Raw genomic sequence first — 19,905 nt, forward strand, 5'->3', positions numbered from 1 at the left:
TGTCCGATTTTTAACAGTTGGATGGTATTTCTTATCTGGTTTTGTAGTAAAAGGTTGAAAATCAGACTTTTGTGATAGTTCAAGGGTGTAAATAAGACGTTTTCTAAAAAAGTTATATTCCATGACATATACTCCGATGAGTATTATTGTTTTGCACTATTTCTTAAAACTATAATGTACAGGGTGATAAGTAAATTACTCCTATTATATCTTAACAAACCATACCGGCTTGACTACCTTTTTGGCATCCACACACACTAAGTACCAAAAAAAGAAAAAGAAAAACAGATTGCTCAAATTAAAACATGACGTGCTGGTGACGCTTGTCGTCTTTGCTCTGGATCCTGCCACGCGTCGACGAGGAAGAGGAGGAGGTGGTGGTGGGCGCCCGGAAGCCGATGTTCTCGACGGCGCCGACGGTGTTGAAGAAGAGGCGGCGGTTGAGCTCCTCCACCAGCGTCCGGTGCAGCAGCTGGCTCCGCATGTCCACCATCGACCTGTTCCGCGTCATCCTCCTCCCCCTCCCGTGCCGGTCGTCGTCCTCCCGCCGCCGCGGCCGGCCGGCGTGCGGCGACATGCTGCACTGCCGCTGCTGCTGCTGCTGCCGAGTCAGCAGGGAGCTGCTGCTCTCTCCTGGGCCGAATCTGGTGTTCTTGGGCTGGGCCTTTGAGGCCGTATCTCCGATGACTTGATGTGGTGACTGGGCCTCTTCTTCATTCCCTGAGGCGTAGTGCAGAGCAGAGTACTTACCAGAGTGCATGGAGCTCATGTCATCATCATCGTCGCTTAAAGAAGCCAAGTACCCATACTCTACACCAACAAAGTTTTTGAAAAAAGAAGAAGCACGCGTGTCAAGGCTCAATATACTAGCCTAGGAGGATATGCATGCATGATGGCTGCCTGCAACGCGACATACGCTGTCTAGCAAGAATGCAGGACAAGTGCAAAAGTCAGCAGCAGGTAGCGTGCAAAGTCCAAAACAAAAGGCATCGGCGACGCCTACGTGCAGTGTGCCCACCTAGATAGAGTGCCAAATAAGTACTACTAGTATGCATCTCGTTCAAAGCCTAGATGACGCATGGCTACTGCAGTGGCGTGCTTGCAAAACAAAACAAAACAGCAATCTTGTGGATAACGAGCCAGAGCCACCATAGTCAACATTTCCAAGTCCAAAGTGTCATATCTAATACACGTAAGCATCCACGTAGGTACAAAAATGAGTTAGTTGGGCCAAGATGCCCTGGCTTGCTAGGTTCCCTATATTTATGACACGTGCATTTCATGAGCTTTGTTACAATGATTGTAAAGTAACAATGGATACTTTTTTCTTGAATTTTTCTCTAGCCGTTGATCAATGGAAAGTATTTACAAAAACTAAATTAAATTAGTATTTGGTCCCATATTTTTTACCACCAGGTACTTTAGCCGAGGTACTTTAAGTTACTTGCTACCTTGATCACCGTGCGATTCTGTTATATGAACGACTCTTATTTTTTTCAATCATTGTAAAAATTCTTGCATTTCATATGTATGTTTGGACGAAATCAAATTAAACTTTGGTTCGAAAGCAATCAAAAGCATGCATACAAATCACTAATCTATGTCACAAGTTAACACTAAGAAGAAGAAGAAGAAGTGAAGTGCTCAATCGCAATTAAAAGATAACGTTGTTACCTTTGGACCAGGCGCTGCCTTGTGGGCCAGAGAAGCCTCCGGGTCCCGCTCCACAGACAGAGCCTTGGGAGGAGGTGGGGGAAGAGGAGAGGTAGTAGAACGGAGGAGGGCGCTCCACGTTTTCGTCGTCATCATCCTGTGCCGCGTACACAGTGTACTCGTGCTGCTGCTTTCGCCCGGGAAGCAACCTCTCGATCTCCTGGTCGATCATGGCGGCGATCTCCGATGGGTCCCGGTCCCTGATCTCCAACTCCTTCACCATCTCCTCCGCCACCTCCGTCGCCGTGTCGCTCACCATGTCGAACGGGAAGTAGATGTTCCGAACATCGTTCCCTGCACAACATGTGCATGCGTGTGTATCAGGTACGTACGTATCAGCAGTCAATCGATCAACTGATGATGCAATGCAAGATCTGATGAAGAACAATTGATGAGCGTACCCGTCTCGTCGGCGATCTGGACTTTGAGGAAGATGGTGTCCTCCTCGGCGTTCAGCTTGCCGGTGATGGTCATGTCACTAGTCCTGCTGGCCACTGGAGGATCTGCGGCATCCTCACCCCCCACATGATCATCACCCATTGTTGACGAGACATCATCGGAACTACTGATGCTGCCGGTCGAACAAGGAGCAGCAGCAGGCGGCAATGATATTGTTGGCTGTGGCATCACGTCGGTGGCATGATGCTGATAATGATCGTCGAGTTGGAGGAAAGAGTCGAGCAGCAGCTCCGCCGCGGACGGCCTCTTGGACGCGGCGACAAGGCACCTGCCGATGAACCGCCGGGCCTCGGCGTCCTCCACCCGGTAGAAGGCGTCGGGCAGCTTGCCGGCGGTGACCTTCTTGTAGATCTGCGCGGGGTTGGAGCACTCGCTGTAGGGGTACTCGAGGGTGAGCATCTCCAGCACGCACATCCCCAACGAGTACACGTCCACCAGCTCGTCGTACTCCTCGTCGTACATCTCGGGGGCCATGAACTCGGGCGTGCCGATCACGCTGTGCGCCGCGCCGCCGGCCTCCCGGAGCACGGCGGCGAGGCCCAGGTCGCCGATCTTGACGCGGCCCTCGTGCCCGTTGATGAAGATGTTGTCGCACTTGAGGTCGCGGTGGATGACCGGCGGGTCGAGGCCGTGGAGGTAGGCGAGGCCCCGCAGGATCTGGCGCGCCCAGGAGCGGACGGCGCGGAGGCTGACGCGCGGGTAGCGGCGGCGGTAGGAGCGGAGCGTGCCGGAGGAGAAGAGCTCGGTGATGAAGTTGAAGGTGCGGCGGGGCAGGTCCACCCACGAGGCGTGGAAGCCGATGATGGCGTCGTGACAGAGCCTGCTCAGCAGCTGCACCTCCGAGTACATGCGCTGCACCGCGTCGGGGGTCCGGAGCACGTCGCTGAGGCTGGCCTGGTTCCACGCCACCTCCACGCCAAGCTCCTCGTCGAAGCCCCGGTACACCGACTTCATGGCGCCCTTGCCCAGAAGCTCGTCGAACTAATTATTATGCCTTCAGATTAGCAATCTCATAATAAATAATTTTCAAATTATATATACTACTCCTTATTTATTACTATGTGTTATCTTACAAATATTACAGTTAACTACTCCCTGCAGTTGGATTGAAATCATATATACTGAGTTACTGACAGGCTGAAGAAAAGTGACCAGCAGAAAAGATTAGGCACCATATCTATTGGATATGACTTGGCAACAGCGTATCCCTTTTGAAGCTTTCAGAGCATCTTATTATTGGCATATTGACAGATGGACACCAAATCCAGCTTGGGAAAGTTCAAATACCAATCAAACACCATCTCTGACTATTGGAAAAAGCCAGCACTCTTTCTGACGATTATTGGACCACAAATCACAATCAAACTCTCTGACCATCTCAGATTAATCATCCACTAGTTGACCATTTATAGAATTATTGTGGTATTATTATCTTTCTGTACAGCAACTGATTAATTTAGTACTATTATTTGACCCTGATCTAATCTTGATGTGCTTAACAATATTATATATGAATGTCTTGATGGTTCCACCTTTCATGTTGCAAATTAAACTTACAGTAAACACGTTACATGACCATGCAGTGATCGATATGGGTATCATTGGCAACTAACTACAAGCATTGGCATGGTGCTCCTGTACATTCTTTATTATTAGTATTGTATTACACAAAAAGGATGTTAAATAGCCAAGAAAAATCAGTAGAAGTATGTGTTATTTCTGGGAGAGGAGGAAAAACAAACCGGCCTTGCTGATGTGTGTGTTATCAACGAACGAACTGTATGGAAAGAAGACAAGATTTGCAAAAGGCAAATGGAAATGGGATGGAAAGGAAAGGAAAAGGGCGCAATAATTGTTTCCTGTTCTACAGGTAGCTCCGATGTGCACATCACAATATGGAATCTATCCTTAAATAACATGATGATTAAGAAAAACCCTATAGTAGTAGCTTAAACTAATGACCGAAGGTTTGCTGTCAGCATGTGATGGAAGTACGTATACCATCTCTACTAGCACAAGTAATCAGAAACCAATATTGGAGGTATCTGGGACAGCGATTGGAAAGGAGGGCAATTCGCGGGGAACTTCTCTTCTTCTAATCATGCATCAATTCTTGGTAACTATATATCTTACTGTAATGCCAGGTTGTTCATTCTAAATCAAAGCATAACTGTGTAGCACGACATGTATACGTGATACTACAGAGATCCTACAAATGAAGTGAGCAATAAATTTATTAAGAACTTGTCTTGTTTGCCACTAGAAATTAAATGAAGAGGAGCAGAAATCAGGAATGGCATATATGTGCAGCAGCAGCAGTACATACCCGGCCATAGCGACCCGTGGGATCGGTCTCGACGTATCCGTTGGTGTTGTCCCCCACCACCGCTGGCCGCCGGCTGCCGCACCGCCGTGGCCCGGACATGCTCCAGCTCGATCGCTCGATCGGTTGCAGGAAACACAAGAGACAAGTTGCTGTGCCGAACAGGCTACTACTGTAATTAAGTAGGAGATGACTTGGTGCTGTGTGCTAGATGGTGGGCTTGCCGAAGTTGTGGATGTCGTAGGTGAAGAAGACGCGGAAGAGGAGCCAGCTGAGGCTGGAGCAGTCGACGACGACGATCCACGGCGCCATGGACGGCCAGGAGGAGGAGGAAGAAGAAGAGACCCCCGCGTGCGCGTGGTGCGCGGCGCCGAGGAGGCAGCAGGGCCGTGCACTCATCTGACGCCGCTTATATGTGGCAGCGAACGACACGCACACCACCACAAGGTCGTGGATTGATTGAGTGATGGAACAGGATGCCTCCCTCTCCCTCCAAACTGAAGTGCAGCTTTGCGAATTAAGTGCAACCTCCTCTCGATGGGTGGGATCGATCACCTCAGTTTTTCGCGCATGCGCCTGCAGCACCAATTACAGACGCTGTCGTGTGCCCCTGCTGATTGCGAGCTCTGACAAGACGACGCGACACTTGATGGGTATGCAGAGGACGGACGCGCGAAGCAGAGGAATAAACGATGGATGCAAAATTACTGGTGCAGAGAATAAGTCCCCAAAAAATCGACCACTCGCCTTCCCTTGTTATCACCTGGCCTGGAAAAGGGCAAAGCTACTAGACTGGTGAGAGAGATGTGGTGGGAGAACTATGTGTAGAAAGAAACCAACCAAACTGGCTCGCTGGCAGAGATCAGAGGGATTTTTGTTTCTCTCGTCGCAGCTGAGAGAGCAGATGAAGCTGAGAGAGCAGATGAGATTTTTGCTCATTCATTTGCAGCTACAAGGAGAATCTGAACTTGAAGAATCTATGCCTCGGAAGCATCTTCTCTCTGCGGTGGATCCTCTTCTGCAATAATCTGCAGGAATTTGTGTGGAAAGTAGCACAAGATGGACTCAAAAACAGAGTAGCGACTAGCGAGAGCTGCAGCGATTTGGATGTTCTTGAGCAGACTGTCTGCTTTGCTTTCAGAGATGATGATGCTGGTGCTTCAGAGTTGAAATATGTAGGGGAAGGTAGGAGACCTTAATTGGTTATCTGGGAAGACAGACGAACCCATCCAGCAAACAAAATGCCTATGTCGCATTCTGAAAATATAAAATGCAAGTGCCTTTTTCAATACTGTGTGCACATGATCCGTAGTTGACTTTGCTTGTTTCTGTACGAAGCTGTGGTATATTCTCTCTACACTTTATTTGATGTTTGACAAAGAAAAGCAAAGTATTTTAAAAAAAACAAAAAAATAGCAAAAAAAAAAACTATCGTGACGACAATAAAAGCTCAATGAGTCATGCCTGTCCTTGGATGCAAACACTGATAATGAATGCTATTCCAATGACGAGTAAAGCTTAAGCTCCTGATTCAGTCCGATGTACAGGTAACCTTTTTTTTCATTTGTTCATGTACCATTTAGCCATAATGTAGCTCCAATTTATTGTGGCCCTAATTATTCTAGGCTGAAAATCATGGCATATATTCAGGAAAGTGACTAATTTCCCTCCGTTCTCTTTCAGGGTTCAAGATTCCTCATGAGTCATTTTCAGGCCCCTTATGGGGTAGTACTAAGCCAGTACAGCCGCCACCACCACCGGCTCAAACCTGAAGATGGTTCTCCTTTGATCGTGGTCCAATCAACTAGTTGTTAGCAATGAACAATCATCTTCAAATGGAGTACGTGTAACGTTATATGGCAGGCCACATGTTTCTTCAGTAAAAACAATCCAAGCCCTGCGTACGCAACAAAGGACATGACCTTTTTTTTTTGCAGTATGTCAAGATCATATATACATACTAGCTGCTCCTAATAATATATATGATAGTACTAGCATCTGTACTGTCCCCTCTATCGAAATACATTATTTTGCTAAATTATGTGTGCTGTGTTCATTATGTGCTTATGTGGCAGACACAATAGACAAAACTTTTGAGCTGCCGTGTCTCTTTGACAAAAGTTCAGTTAGTTAGCTGCAAAATGAATTTGGACCCCAGTATGTGTACGACCTATAACTGCCGCCACTAGCAGTGCCCAACAAAAAACATGCCTCTCAATAATTCAGAAAGATCCAACCTGAAGATCAAAAGTATTATCCACTAGAGGAGAATGTTGTGTCAGATATAGCGCAAAGTCAACACTGCAATAGAAATAATTTATTATGCTATGAGAAGAAATGACCCCTGAAGAAAGATGCACCACAAATTTGCTTAACAAAAGTGGCCATTGTTCATTTGGACTTGTGAGCCAAGTGCTCATTTAAAACCCTCACAAAACTTACAACCATCAACTTTCAAAAAATTGAAGTGGCAAAACTGGCCATCTGACCCCTTTCCCTAAATGGAACAGAGATTTGACTATTCGTACTAACGAGAAGGTAATATAGGACAGAACTTGAGCAAATGTACATGCCTCGATTGTGTTTCTTTCTTTTTAATTGGGAATGTAAAATAAATGAGCAAGCGTGCACAAGTTAATCTAAATCTTCTTAGTCTGCCCCTGCAGCTCCTGAGGGATCAACCTAAGACCAAGTTAATCTAATCTTAAGTTTTGTAAACATTGAATGCAATAATTGAGGTACAGAATCTATTATAGATGTAATATGAAACAGACCGAGTTCCCCAAAGGTGAACCCGACTCCCTGTATCGTAGTGATAATCCCTGGATTAGTAGCTATCACATACATAATCCATTTCAATCGAGTATCACAGACATAACTCACGTTTACAACATCACACGAGTTTATTTATTACATAATCCAAAGAATTGTATTATGAAACTCAGAGTACAAGCCCCTTGGGCTAAAAGGAAACAAACAGAAAGCGGAAACGATATCTAGTCTTCTGGGCAAACTTCATCTTCACGACTCTTCTCCACAGGCAGCTCGGAGTGTAGCTCGGGCCATCCTTCACATCTTCTTCCGTTGTCGTCCTGTCGACTCCTTCACCCGGATCCTACATCTATCAAGCTATCCCCAAGGGCGGGATAGGTTCACGTCACCATCCGTATGCAAGCTTTATGTGGATGCAAACGGTAAAAGAGTAATGCCAAGGATAGGCTATGGTTTCCTATGCAAGCAATATATGTAGAAGTCATCCAAAATCACCTTTCAACACAGGCAGCTCCGGCATTCCGGACTCCCGATCTCCTATCTTCCTCTACCAAGTATCTCATCCCTGTTTTGGTGCGGGAACTCCCTCTCCCCACACCTCAGCTGCTATCCGAGCAGAAAAAGTGGTACTAGAGGGAGGTAGAAAAGTATATATGGTTCTAACTGCAGTGTCAGATCCAGAGTTGTACATGACCGAGTACGCGGCTATATGTATAGTTTTCACCCTGTAGGGGTTGTACACCTGTACCCACTAGCCCCGAATCTAGCCAGGAGCGACCCGATTTCTCCGAGGTACCAGTCAATGAAACTAACGGCTACGTCACCATCCTGCTCTCGGTCTGGGGCGCGTCCTCCCGCAGAAGGTCGCCCGGGGCTGTGAAGCAATCTAGAATGGAATCTCCGTGAATCCTGCTATCGAGGGCGATAGGATCCTGCCCTCTCCCCCTGACACTGATACACTATCCTCCTCAAGGTATGATGCCGTGCATAGCCAGCTCGGGCTGGGTCCCCCCTCATAAAGGATAAGTGGTGTGCACGTTTGACATAGTTCCGTCAATAGGGCCACAAAGTCAAGTCCTTCATCCAGCCGAGGCGAGCGTCTTCGTCCAAGTAGCATTCTGTCAACACGGTCTGCAATCGATACCCATCACAAGTATTGCCTCCTCAACTACTCCTCTACTAAAGTTCCCACCGGAACAGTCTGGCACCCGCCACAGGTGCTCGTCACCCATCACAGGTGCTCACAGGATCGTGCCCAACACACAATTCCCGGCTCTCGATCCAAAGATCAGAGAAAAGGACCCGCTCGCCCCGCTATAACCTAATCACCAACTCCCATATATGTGGAGGCAACTTCCAGTAAGCAAGGACTATTATATCATATATTCACATACCCCAAATCTCACTCATAGAAGCAATAGCATACAACAATTCATTTCTAAGTATGGGAATCAAGGAATTAGGTAAATAAATGGCCATGCAAGCACATCTCATCACACTCAATTTGGGAGCATAGCGTATCTAGCAGGCAATGCCTATTAGGTATTCAATCTCAAATGGGCGTGAACCTGATAGGTATTCGTGGTCTTCCTTGGTCTCTGACGTCTTCTGGTCGTCCGATACGTCCTTCTGGATCCTCCGGGTGTCGGGGTAGTCCTTCTGGATCCACTGGTCGCTCGGAACGTCGATCAACTCCTTCTCATCAGGACCTAATCGTAATTACATATAAGTATAGGGGATACATATAAGTATAGGGGCCAAAGTGCAAGGATGCACAAAATAGGCTCGCATAAGATCCAACTCACAACAAAACCTATTCTAACGTGTAGATCGTGATTTTAGAAGAATTATGAAACTGTTTTCATATTTTTCGGAGCTCCGGTTGAATTATCACGAATTTTCTAGGATTAAAGCATTTTCTAGAATTAATAAATGATTATCGAAAAAGAAAAAACACAGAAGTGACACGTGGCAGCACCAGGGCATGCCACGTGGCATGATGACGTCAGCATGACGTCACTAGGTGGGTTAGTTCTGCTGACGTTAGCAATCAGCGTTGACCAAGTCAACATTGACCGTTGACTGGTCAACCGGGTCAGTGGGTCCCATTGGTCAGTCTCACATTAGACACTTACAAGTGGGCCCGCGTGTCAGGTTAAACCAGAAAAAAGAAAAAGGGTTTAAGGTTTGCTGGGCCGGAAGCGAGATTGGGTTGGCTCATGGCCCAACTCGGTTCGGCTCCCACAGGCGGGTGGCTCGGCCTGCGGCTTGCAGGCCGGTTAGTCTGGCGGCTTGGGCGGAAACAGGGCCGGCTCGGGCTTGGCTGGTTGGGCCAAAAGCGGCCCAACAGGAGGCGCACTCCCCCTTCCCCCTCACTCTCTCGTCCTCTCACTGGCTAGGCGGGCCCGCCGGTCAGCGGTGGCTGCGCCAGCTGACACGCGGGACCCGACGGTCGGTGACGGTTGGATCCGGTGTGGCCGGGCACGATCCCGTGCGGGTCGGCGGTCGTGGGGGCGGCCGTGTGTTCTAGACATAGGTTAGATCGGCGGCGAGGCTTGACGGCAGAGTAGAGGGGCGGCACAACGGCGGGGTCCGACGGCGCGTCTAGGGTCTTTTGGTGTGGTAGAGATCTGGCCCCTTTCCCCTACTTGACAGCTCCGGTGGTGGCAGCGGCAGCGGCGACGACGGGCTTCCTTCTCTTCGAGGCAGCGGCTTGGCTCCTTCCGTGGCGGCGGAACGAAGGCTCATCGGCAGCGGACCGGCTACGGCGAGGTGACGGCGTAGATGCAGTCCACGAGCAAGGGCTCGGTCCTACGGCTCGGAGACGCGAGGCTTTCCCATGGCCAGCCTGCGGTGGAGCAGAGGCAAGGCGACCCGGCGGTGGTGTGATCCGCGGCGGCCAGACGAAACGGAGGCGGGCGCGTGGCAGCAGCAGCAAAGACCGGGGCGAGGTTAAGGCGATGGTGGTACAGGGCCAGGTTTGGGGCTAGGCTAGCGAGTTCGTGCGCGTTCGTGCGCGCGCGTGCGGTGTGCCCGCGACGTGGCGGCGTGGACGTGGCCACAGCGCGATGGCGGCGGCGGCTGGAAGGGGGAAACCCCAAATTGGCTAGGGTTTCCACCACGGGCGGCGACCTGAGGTTTTATAGGCGCTTGCTGGGGCTCGAGGGCGTGGGCACTGCACGTACATCGAGGAACAGTGGAGGGCGCTCGGTGCGGGCTCGCGGACGCGTGGCACGCATCGCCGATTGGGAACGAAAAGGGGAACAGCAGGGCAGGCGGCGTCGCCTTTTGGGAACGAAAGGGGAACAGGACAGGGCGCCGACAGGTGGGTCCCGGTGGCAGTGACTCGAAAGGGAAGGAGCAGAATGGCGCGCGGGGCACGGTGCTGGGCTGGCACGTACGCGGGGCACGGTACTGGGCTGGCGCGTACGCGGGGCGTGGTCCGACTGACAGGTTGGGACCACCTGTCAGTGGCGGTGGGGAAAGGATGAGGCGCGCGTGGGCTGGTTCGTGCGTGGAGGGGGCGTGCGCGCGGTTTGGGCTGGCGAGCGCGTTCGCCCGGCGAACTGGGCCGGTGTGTGTGCGTGTTGGTGGGCCGTGGCCTGTGTGCGTGGAGCAGGCCAGGCCGAGTGCGGGATCGGGCCATTGTGCAGGCTGGAGAAAGGAAATAGGCCAACTGGGTTAGGCTGCTGCTGGGTTTCGGGTTCAACTGGGCTGGACTGGGTAGTGGGCTCGTCCGGTTTGGGTCAGGGCTAGGATAGGTTAGCGGGTTAGGGTTAGAGGCTTGGATGTAATTTGAATGGCCTAATTCAAATTAAACTGAGGGGCACACCTCAATTTAATTTCCACACAACTTTCACGCAATAAGATAAATCCAAATCAAATCGAATAAACAAGGTAGAGCCAATAAAACCCAATTAACTCCAAATATTCCCACACTAGCAATTAACATCCTTAATTATATTCGAAATTTTTAATTACTAAGATTTTTGAGGAGGCAGAAATCCTACTTAGGTGAAAAATTATAGCACTGCCACGAAAAATTTTAAAATTCACATTTTTCGACTTTATAACATTCCGAAAAAATTCGGGATGTTACATAATAGCTGTGTGCCCGCCCACCAAAAGAAGAGTCTACAAGTAAGCATGATTGAACTGAATTACAGAGGGTTAGTGTGACCTCAATGTATAGGTACAATATTTTATACAAATAATTGCTACTTGTTTGTTATAGTGTAACATCTCATATGGAATTAAATAAACTGAATTATTGGCCGTAGGGGTGACATTGGATACATAATATCCTCTCCATCCCATGACATATGCGTGAAAGAATCACATAGATGGGTTTCTTATGATCTAACCCACACTAGATATATTATTTTTTAGTTTCTCAAGAAAAAGATATAATATCCTTCTTTGTATTGCAAAAATCAAATAGACGATCAGCAAGACACATGATAAGCAATATTTGTAGTAGCATCCAGCAGGATATCTGAAACTTTTCCAACATATTAGCAAAGTGAGTAATGCCCTTTTGTTTTCTTATTAAAATGTCTATGGGTACTCACCTTTTTTTATTAACATAACTAAGAAATGTAACCTTTTAACATGCAACATGATTTTTCAGCCACTCACCCGTAGCTGTCGATTGTAACCTGCCCGTCCTCTGAAACGAAGTCCCCACCTTCCCTAAAGCAAAAACTCACTATGATACATGTAACTTTTTTCATTTATTATCAGTAAGAATCTGTAGCTTGGCATTTTCATATGTTAAAGTATATATCTTCATATCAAGATAGGATTCATATTCGTCAAAAATTGCACCTTTTAAAGGAAACAGTTTAATTTGAGATGTCAAAAACGGAGACAACCGAATGACTTTATGTTGGGGAGCGGGGTCTCCCTCACTGGAAGGAGATTTAAAAGTTTTTGCTAAAAAATGTCATAACGAATGTTTCGACACATGCATGAAGTATTAAATGAGGACAAAATAAAAAATCAATTGCACAGTTCGCGTGTAAATTGCGAGACGAATCTTTTGATCCTAATTGCATCATAATTTGACAATGTGATGCTATAGTAAACATATGCTAATGTCGAATTAATTTTTTTAGAAATAATGTCGGATTAATTAGTTTTAATAGATTTATCTATGTGCCAAAGGGGCCCTAACTATAATGGACCTACGGCCCAATTGCCCACCAGCAGTGCAAAAAGGCAAGCCCATGCAATCGTGGGCGCCTGCCCACTCGTATGCTCCGGCCGCCGTCCTCCGTCTCCTTCGCCGCCTCCGCCGCCGGAGTTCCGCCGCTGCCGCTGCCTGCCACCAACTTCACGCTCTCCTCGCCAAGCTCGGCCTCCTCGTCCACCCCACCTTCCTCCCCGCTCTCCTTTCTTACCTCCCGGCTACCTCCCGTTCGTCCCTGTCCCTCCTCGCCGCGCCTGCCAACGTCCTCACGCCATCCCTCTTCTGTCCTGCAATCGCCGCCTTCTCCTCCTCTCCCGTCCCGTCCTGCTCGCTCCTTCTCTTCAACCACGTCTCCTCCCTCTCCCTGCCCACCCCGCCTTCCCCGCTCTCCTCAGGTCCTGCGCGCGCGCTTTCATGCTCAGCTCCGGCACCAGAGCTGCTGCGGTATTCGCTGCAAAGGGCGCCGAGCTGCATTGCCGCGCACTCAAGTTGGGATACATTGAGGATCGGTACGTCTAAAACGCGTTCGTGTCAATGTACGGCAAATTCCGTCTCCTCGGGGATGCAAGGAAGGTGTTCGATGAGATGCCTGTGAAGAATGCCGTCTCCTGGAACGCACTTGCCAGCGCTCATGGCGTCACCGGGGACTTGCAGGGCGCGGCGCGCATCTCTCTGGCGACGCCAACAAGGAACATATCGTGGTGGAACACCGATATCATGCGAAGTGTGAGCCTCGGGGATATAGCTGGGGCTGCAAGGATTTTCAGGGAGATGCCTGAGAGGGATGCTGTGTCCTGGAACTCCATGATTGGGGCCTATGTAAAGCTCGGGATGTATGACCGGGCATTAGATATTTTCCGAGAGATGCAGGATAATGGTGTGGAACCAACAGAGCTGACGGTTGTGTCCGTGCTTGGGGCTTGTGCAGAGATGGGAGAGCTAGAGCTGGGGAGGAGAATCCACAATCACCTTGAGAGCAAGGGCATTGCAGCCGATGGATATGTTGGCAATGCACTCATCGATATGTATGCGAAATGTGGCGACTTGAAGCTTGCCAGACAGGTATTCGACAGCATGTTAATCAGGGATCTTACATGCTGGAACGCGATGATTGTTGGGTTGTCAGTCCATGGCCAATCGCTGGATGCCCTGAGACTGTTTGATTCTATGAAGATTGAGCCTGACCATATCACCTTTGTTGGTGTTCTGACTGCTTGCAGCCGTAGTGGCCTGGTGTACGAGGGGAGATCATATTTTAACAGCATGACTGAAGACTATAAAATTGTGCCCGGTGTGAAACATTATGGCTGTATGATAGATATGCTCTACCGCCATGGAAAAGTGCATGAAGCTTATCAAATGATCAAGGATATGCCGATCAAGGCGAATTCCGTGCTTTGGAAGATGGTCATGGCTGCATGCAGAGTGCACGGGCAGTCTGACCTTGGTAGCAAAGCTTTTTGCGAGCTGCGGCAGTTGGTGCCAATCGATGATGGGGATGCTATCACAGTGTCAAATGTTTATGCAGAAGCAGAGCGATGGGATGATGTTGAACATCTGAGAAGGAAGGTGATAGGATGCAATGTGTCAAAGCATGCTGCATGGAGTCAAGTTCATGTAAGATAGCCAGCCAAATTTATTAATAACTGTTGCGCAAACTGCACGGTGTTGTGATCAGATTCAATATAATTGCAGGAGCCTCTTGCATTGGGTTTTGTTGCCGGAAGATTGTAGCTCATCAATTTGTACTGCTACTAGTAAAATGGTAAGAATGGGGCATCTGAATTAATGCTTGACTTCATTCCACCAACGCTCGTCATCAAACAATAGATGGGTGGGCACTAGTACTAGTAGTGTACGCAAAAGATGGAAAATAATGGAGCGAAAGTAACATGGGTCTTGGAAGCATGTGTAGAATGGTATGTTCTGAAAACAAACTCAGAAAGCTGTGATGATACGTACTGGTATCTTCGTTGTTGATGCATCCAATCCGTGTGTATCTTCTTGCATCGATGTGTCTGGCAGGATGCAGATGCGTATGTACCCTATATATATAAACCCTCACTCGCAGTCGCAGCACCCCACCAGCATTACCAAAACCACGCGCTCGAGCTATTGATTGAGTTGCAGGCAGGCAGTTGCAACTATATATGGCTCGCCCTGCAGTAGTAGGCCAGCAGCTGGCGGCGCTGCTGCTGCTGCTGCTGATGGCGGCGCCGTCGGTGACCAACGCCGGCGTGACGTGCGGGCAGGTGCTGAATTACTTGACCCCGTGCATCAGCTACGCCATGGGGCGGGGCAGCGAGCCCCCGGCGGCCTGCTGCTCCGGCGTGAGCAACCTGAACGCGGCCGCCAACAACACCGCCGACCGGCAGGCCACCTGCAAGTGCCTGAAGCAGATCACCAGCACCATGCCGGCGCTCAAGCCCGACATCGTCGCGGGCATCCCCAGCAAGTGCGGCGTCGACATCCCATACCCAATCGCACGCTCAACAGACTGCTCCAAGTAACTATACTACTATATATTATATATAATCATTTATTAGTTACCCCCATGCATCCTTGACGATCGATTGGTTCGTTGGACATTTGTTGCAGGGTGCAGTAATTAATTAAGAAGCAGAAAGTAATTAAGGAGCATGGAGCTAGCAAAATAAGATCAATCCATCATCGACCTGTGTGTTTGTACATGATCGATATCTTTGCCTCATCTTACCTACCTGCAGCTACTTGCTGTTGCTATTTGTATGTATATATCGTGAGGGTTACTAATAACAGACCCGATATATGCTATATATAGCATGCAAGGACCATGTACTTCAAACATACCAGCAATCAACCACAGGTCTTCTGAGCAGCAACATATATACATGATTGTTTAAACAACAACAACAACAACAACAACAAAAAACTGTTACATGATTGACATGAACGTAAGCGAAGCTATTTTGTTCCTGAATTAGTTTTGATGGCCTAGTTTAATTTCTTGTCAATGAAGGCCCAATAGTAGAAAGCTCGAGGTAAGCAACAACACTGCAAATAAAACCGACCAATCGGAAGCCCATAACTCATCACGTGGTAAGACTAGCCCACCATGGAAAACAGCCCAATTGATGCGTCTTGCTTTTTTCTTAAAAAATGACGCCTCTCGCATAACTAGAGGCCAGCTTGATAGAGCTATATCTAATTCTGATTCTCTATGTGAGCTGATTATCTAAGAGAAGTGATTCTCTAGCTAAAAGTGACTATCTATAATTCTATAAGATTAACTTAATGAAAATAGATCCAGTTCGAGAAATGAATCAAGAGAAGCTACTTTTTGCAGCTCCCAAGTCCTTAGTTTATTACTGAGAATCACTCAAGAGAATCTGTGTAGAATCGCTTCTCTCGGAAAAAAATTGCTTGGCAGAGTTTCTTCTGGATGCATGCGAGAAGCTGCTCTGGGAGCTCTGCTAAACAGGACCTTCATTCTGTTCGGCTGGCTGTGGCTGGTGGTTGCTGCTGATTTGTTGTGAGAAAAAAATACTGCTGGCTGGCTGTGACTGGTGGCTGGTGCTGGTTTAGTGTGAGAAAAAAAATACTGTTGGCTTGTTGCAGCCGAACAGAGTGAAAATCTTCTTCATCGCGTCTAAACTTTGGACCTATCTCAGGCTAGTAAAGTAGGATTCTCTGGGACTATCTCAGGCTACTAAAGTAGGATCCTCTAAAAAAACTAAAGTAGGATTCTTCTTCATCTACTGTTCTAGAGCCCATGCATTGATCTAGATCTTCTTTAATTTAATTTTTAAAAATCTAGATCTTCCCGAATTATTCTGCACAAGGAAGAAATTCCATATAAAAAATAATTAACGATGGTAAATGGATGTTTAATTTCTCCTTTTCTGCGTTTATAGTCGTCGGGCCAATGAAAACATTTGTACCTGCGCCTTTGAAATGCCACCTCTTGATTTAAAGACACTGTGAAATGGAAATTGTGGGCAGCTGAGTTGTGCCGTAACGTCTCTACCACCGCAGTAAGATCGAAACAGTTGCATTTGTTTGATTGCAGTTGGTCATCTAGCTACTATATATGTCTGGCAACTACCTCACCAAATTTTGCTGGCTATCATCAAGATTTGAACACGTACATGTTTCACATTCAATGCAAAGCAAAGCTATTATTGGTTGCTTTTGCTCAAGAAATTGCAACGATCTGGACGTATATATACGATGAAGAAGGGGGCTAATTATTGCGAGTCGATTAGCTCAATGTCGAGTATATATACTTTTGTATCGAATATAAAAAGTAAAATATCGATAGAGTAATTATTAGTAAACTTGTGTACCCTGTAACAAAAATGAAATATGATTTATAATCAAATAAAGGGAGGAAGTAAACAAGTAGATAGAATGGAACCCTCTCTGGTCGTATTGGCACCGTACATGGACACAGGACACTCTCGACTGTGGTACATTTCGTACATCTGCATGCATCAGACATGTATGCATGTCATGCCGTGTGTGGCAGATATAGTCAAACTAGTGAACTAAATTTATCAAATTATTATTAAGTAATAGTTCGCCAATTACTGAACTAATAAAAAATTGTTCAATAATTTTGCTCAATCTAGCTATTAGACCAATCTCAGTGAAAGTGTCACGAGAGTGTCATCAACATTAAATTTGCTGACATGACAGCCTCATTAAGAAGAGAGAGGAGGGAGAATGTTATATAATGCATGTCAGAGGAGTGTCATCACCATGACACTCATCTAGCTCGATTACCTAGTTTACAATCTTGGCAATTGTGTCGATGATATTACCACTGACATTGACCTTAGTGTACAATAATAAACTGCTGACCTTAGTATACAATAAACTGCTACACCTAATAAAGTGTTGAATATCACATATAGTTACAGGCAGAGAAGTTTGTAGGTTTTTTTTATTTGCACAAACCAATGCAAAAGTCCGAATGCAAATGAAGAAGCACGGTCACGTGCACGCATTCATCTCGTAGTACGTACGGCGGTCCTGATTGGTTGGTGGTATGCTGCTCATCATCAACCACCACTCCAGTACTACTCGATCGTCATCAGGTAACACATGCACATGTTGTATGCCGCTCCACCAGTACCTTACCCTGCAGGTCATCAGCTCCAAATTAACCTCCTATTTATACCCCCTGGCTAGCCTTGTATCTCCATCAGCTTCGAATCCATCACAACCTCAGCTCACCACACACTGCTAGCTAGCTGCTTTACACTTCACTCTCACTATAGCAGCTGCTAGCGATCAGATCAGTGAGTGTTAATTATTTTTTATATATATAATGGCTCGCCGCCTCTCCGTCTCCGTCGTCGTCCTGGTGGCTGCGCTGGTGGCTGCCGAGACCGCTTCGGCGGCGGTGAGCTGCGGCGAGGTGACGTCGGCCGTGGCGCCGTGCCTGGGGTACGCGATGGGCAGCTCGGCTTCGCCCTCGGCGGCGTGCTGCAACGGGGTGAGGTCGCTAAGCAGCCGGGCGTCGTCGACGGCGGACCGGCAGGCGGCGTGCGCCTGCCTCAAGAGCATGACGGGGAGGCTGGGCGGCAACATGCGCAACGCCGCCAGCATCCCCAGCAAGTGCGGCGTCAACGTCGGCGTCCCCATCAGCCCAAACGTCGACTGCTCCAAGTAACTAACTACTGACTCATCATTCTTGTACGTACTTATCGTCACTAATTACCCTGCTGTTCTGTGCAGGATAAACTGAGAAGAAGGATGAATGGCTATGATGTCGGCCAACAGAGCAGAGAGCAGTCGTTTAATTTACTACCTCTCCATTTTACATTTTTACACCACCACCGTACCACCTGTGCACGTCGTCGTCGTGTATGTAACAACAATAATCCTCTCTCTGCTTATGGGTTTGCTGGCTCTCTGTGTTTCATGTATGTACTACTACCATGCTGCTGCTGCTGCTGCTTTGTTATAGGCAGGCAGCACTCTGCTCAACCAATAAACTTTTTGTATACATACATGTATATATGCGCCATCTTTTTCAATCCACGCATGCACGCTTTCAGTTTCAGTAATAATTAATTAATACAATAATAGGCGCAACTCTATCATATCTGCCGGATCTGCAAGTGAAGTGCTCGTCTCTACAGGACAATACAATTATTAGACGTGTGCCTCTGTCACTGCCTGCCATGCTATTGCTAGCCATCCTGCTTCAGATTCAGGGAGCCAAGACTAAAACTTTTGTTTTAGTCGAAATCTTTTTGTTTTTATGATGCCATATCAAAGCCTTTAGTTTTATGGGCTTTGTTTTCAGTTTCGGCCCAAGCAAGGGATCTAGGACGCATGTTGTTATTCTGTTTCGTTATAGGGCTGATTTGTTTTGCTTCTAGGTCTTTGTTGTTTCTTGTGGGAATGTGGTCTGTTTTATTTTCTAATTTGGCCCAGCAGTGATTAATTTATTCCTTCTATTTTATTCTAATTTATTAGCACGGTTCTTTAGCTGTTTGTTTCCGATTATAATTGGCTTATGAAATAAGCGATAATTTCACCAAACACCTTCATTATTTTTGCTTCTTTGATAATCCGCTCCAGAGATTTAAACTACAAAAAGCGAGAAAATCTTCGCTTCTCTCGGCCACGCTTAGATTATAAGCTAAGCGAAAACAAACAGGGCCAAAAGATAATTACAACATCAAGTATTATTAGATTTGAATTATCATAATGAAGAAAATATTGATTGATCCACATGTTATATACTCCCTAAATATAGGAAATAGAAGACGTTTAGGACAGCCGACACGGTCTCCGAAGCATAACTATGAAAGCGCTTTTTAAGATAATTCTATTCATATGGCTTTCACCTTTTCAAACTCAATAACCTAAAAGTTATTTATAATTTATATTCCCAATATTTGGCCTAAATTTTGTCCAAAACGACATTCTTTTTTTCCTATACAGAGGGATTATAGCTCGTAACTTTTAACATGGTTCATTACTTGATTTTACTTAAATTTTTTTCAGCTAGCCGATTAATGACTTAGCTGGGTGTCTTATCTTGGTGTTGATGATGTAGAAGAGGGCCAAGATGTGGGTGCCAGAGATGGAACATGTATTACAGATGTCAGGAACATTAATCAGTATAGGACCCAGCTGCAAGTTTGTGTAATAAAGTTGGAGCTTATGAAATAAATGATAATTTCACCAAACGCCTCGATTATTTTCGTTTCCTTGATAATCCGCTTCAGATATTAAACTACGAGAAGCGAGGATTCTCTCGGCATCGTTTAGATTATAAGCTAAGCGAAAACAAACAGGGCCAAAGGATAATTACAGCGTCAAGTATTTTTAGATTTGAATTATCATGATGAAGCAAATATTAATTGATTCACATGTTATATACTCTCTAAATATAGAAAATAAAAAACATTTAGAACAACCAATCCGATCTTCAAAGTATAACTTTAAC

General features: G+C 46.9%; 3 protein-coding genes and 1 pseudogene across 6 annotated transcripts; 3 read left to right on the forward strand and 1 right to left on the reverse strand.

Moving 5' to 3' along the window:
* Positions 1–88: 88 nt before the first annotated feature.
* LOC120696536 (probable serine/threonine-protein kinase WNK7) lies at positions 89–5,629 on the reverse strand. Of its 4 annotated transcripts, none has more exons than XM_039979484.1 (4): positions 4,499–5,629; positions 2,115–3,153; positions 1,675–2,007; positions 89–720 (listed from the first exon to the last, which is right to left on the reverse strand). In XM_039979484.1, the coding sequence occupies exons 1-4, from the start codon at positions 4,595–4,597 to the stop codon at positions 299–301; spliced, it is 1,893 nt and encodes a 630-aa protein (XP_039835418.1). In that variant the 5' UTR covers positions 4,598–5,629; the 3' UTR covers positions 89–298. The 4 variants fall into 4 exon arrangements, with proteins under 4 accessions (XP_039835418.1, XP_039835417.1, XP_039835419.1 ...); XM_039979483.1 differs by having other exon boundaries at positions 89–810; positions 4,499–5,580; XM_039979485.1 differs by having other exon boundaries at positions 100–810; positions 2,115–4,381; positions 4,499–5,590.
* A 6,863-nt stretch (positions 5,630–12,492) lies between these two features.
* Positions 12,493–14,482, forward strand: LOC120696537 (annotated as a pseudogene).
* A 50-nt stretch (positions 14,483–14,532) lies between these two features.
* LOC120696538 (non-specific lipid-transfer protein 4-like) lies at positions 14,533–15,321 on the forward strand. Its single transcript, XM_039979487.1, has 2 exons — positions 14,533–14,964; positions 15,057–15,321. The coding sequence occupies exons 1-2, from the start codon at positions 14,609–14,611 to the stop codon at positions 15,064–15,066; spliced, it is 366 nt and encodes a 121-aa protein (XP_039835421.1). The 5' UTR covers positions 14,533–14,608; the 3' UTR covers positions 15,067–15,321.
* Positions 15,322–17,628: 2,307 nt separating this feature from the next.
* On the forward strand, positions 17,629–18,481 carry LOC120696540 (non-specific lipid-transfer protein 3-like). The gene is made up of 2 exons (XM_039979489.1): positions 17,629–18,110; positions 18,180–18,481. Exons 1-2 carry the CDS (start codon positions 17,770–17,772, stop codon positions 18,187–18,189), a joined length of 351 nt encoding a protein of 116 aa, XP_039835423.1. The 5' UTR covers positions 17,629–17,769; the 3' UTR covers positions 18,190–18,481.
* The last annotated feature ends 1,424 nt before the right edge of the window (positions 18,482–19,905 follow it).

This window comes from Panicum virgatum, chromosome 3K (assembly GCF_016808335.1).
Source record: "Panicum virgatum strain AP13 chromosome 3K, P.virgatum_v5, whole genome shotgun sequence".
NCBI lineage: Eukaryota > Viridiplantae > Streptophyta > Magnoliopsida > Poales > Poaceae > Panicum > Panicum virgatum.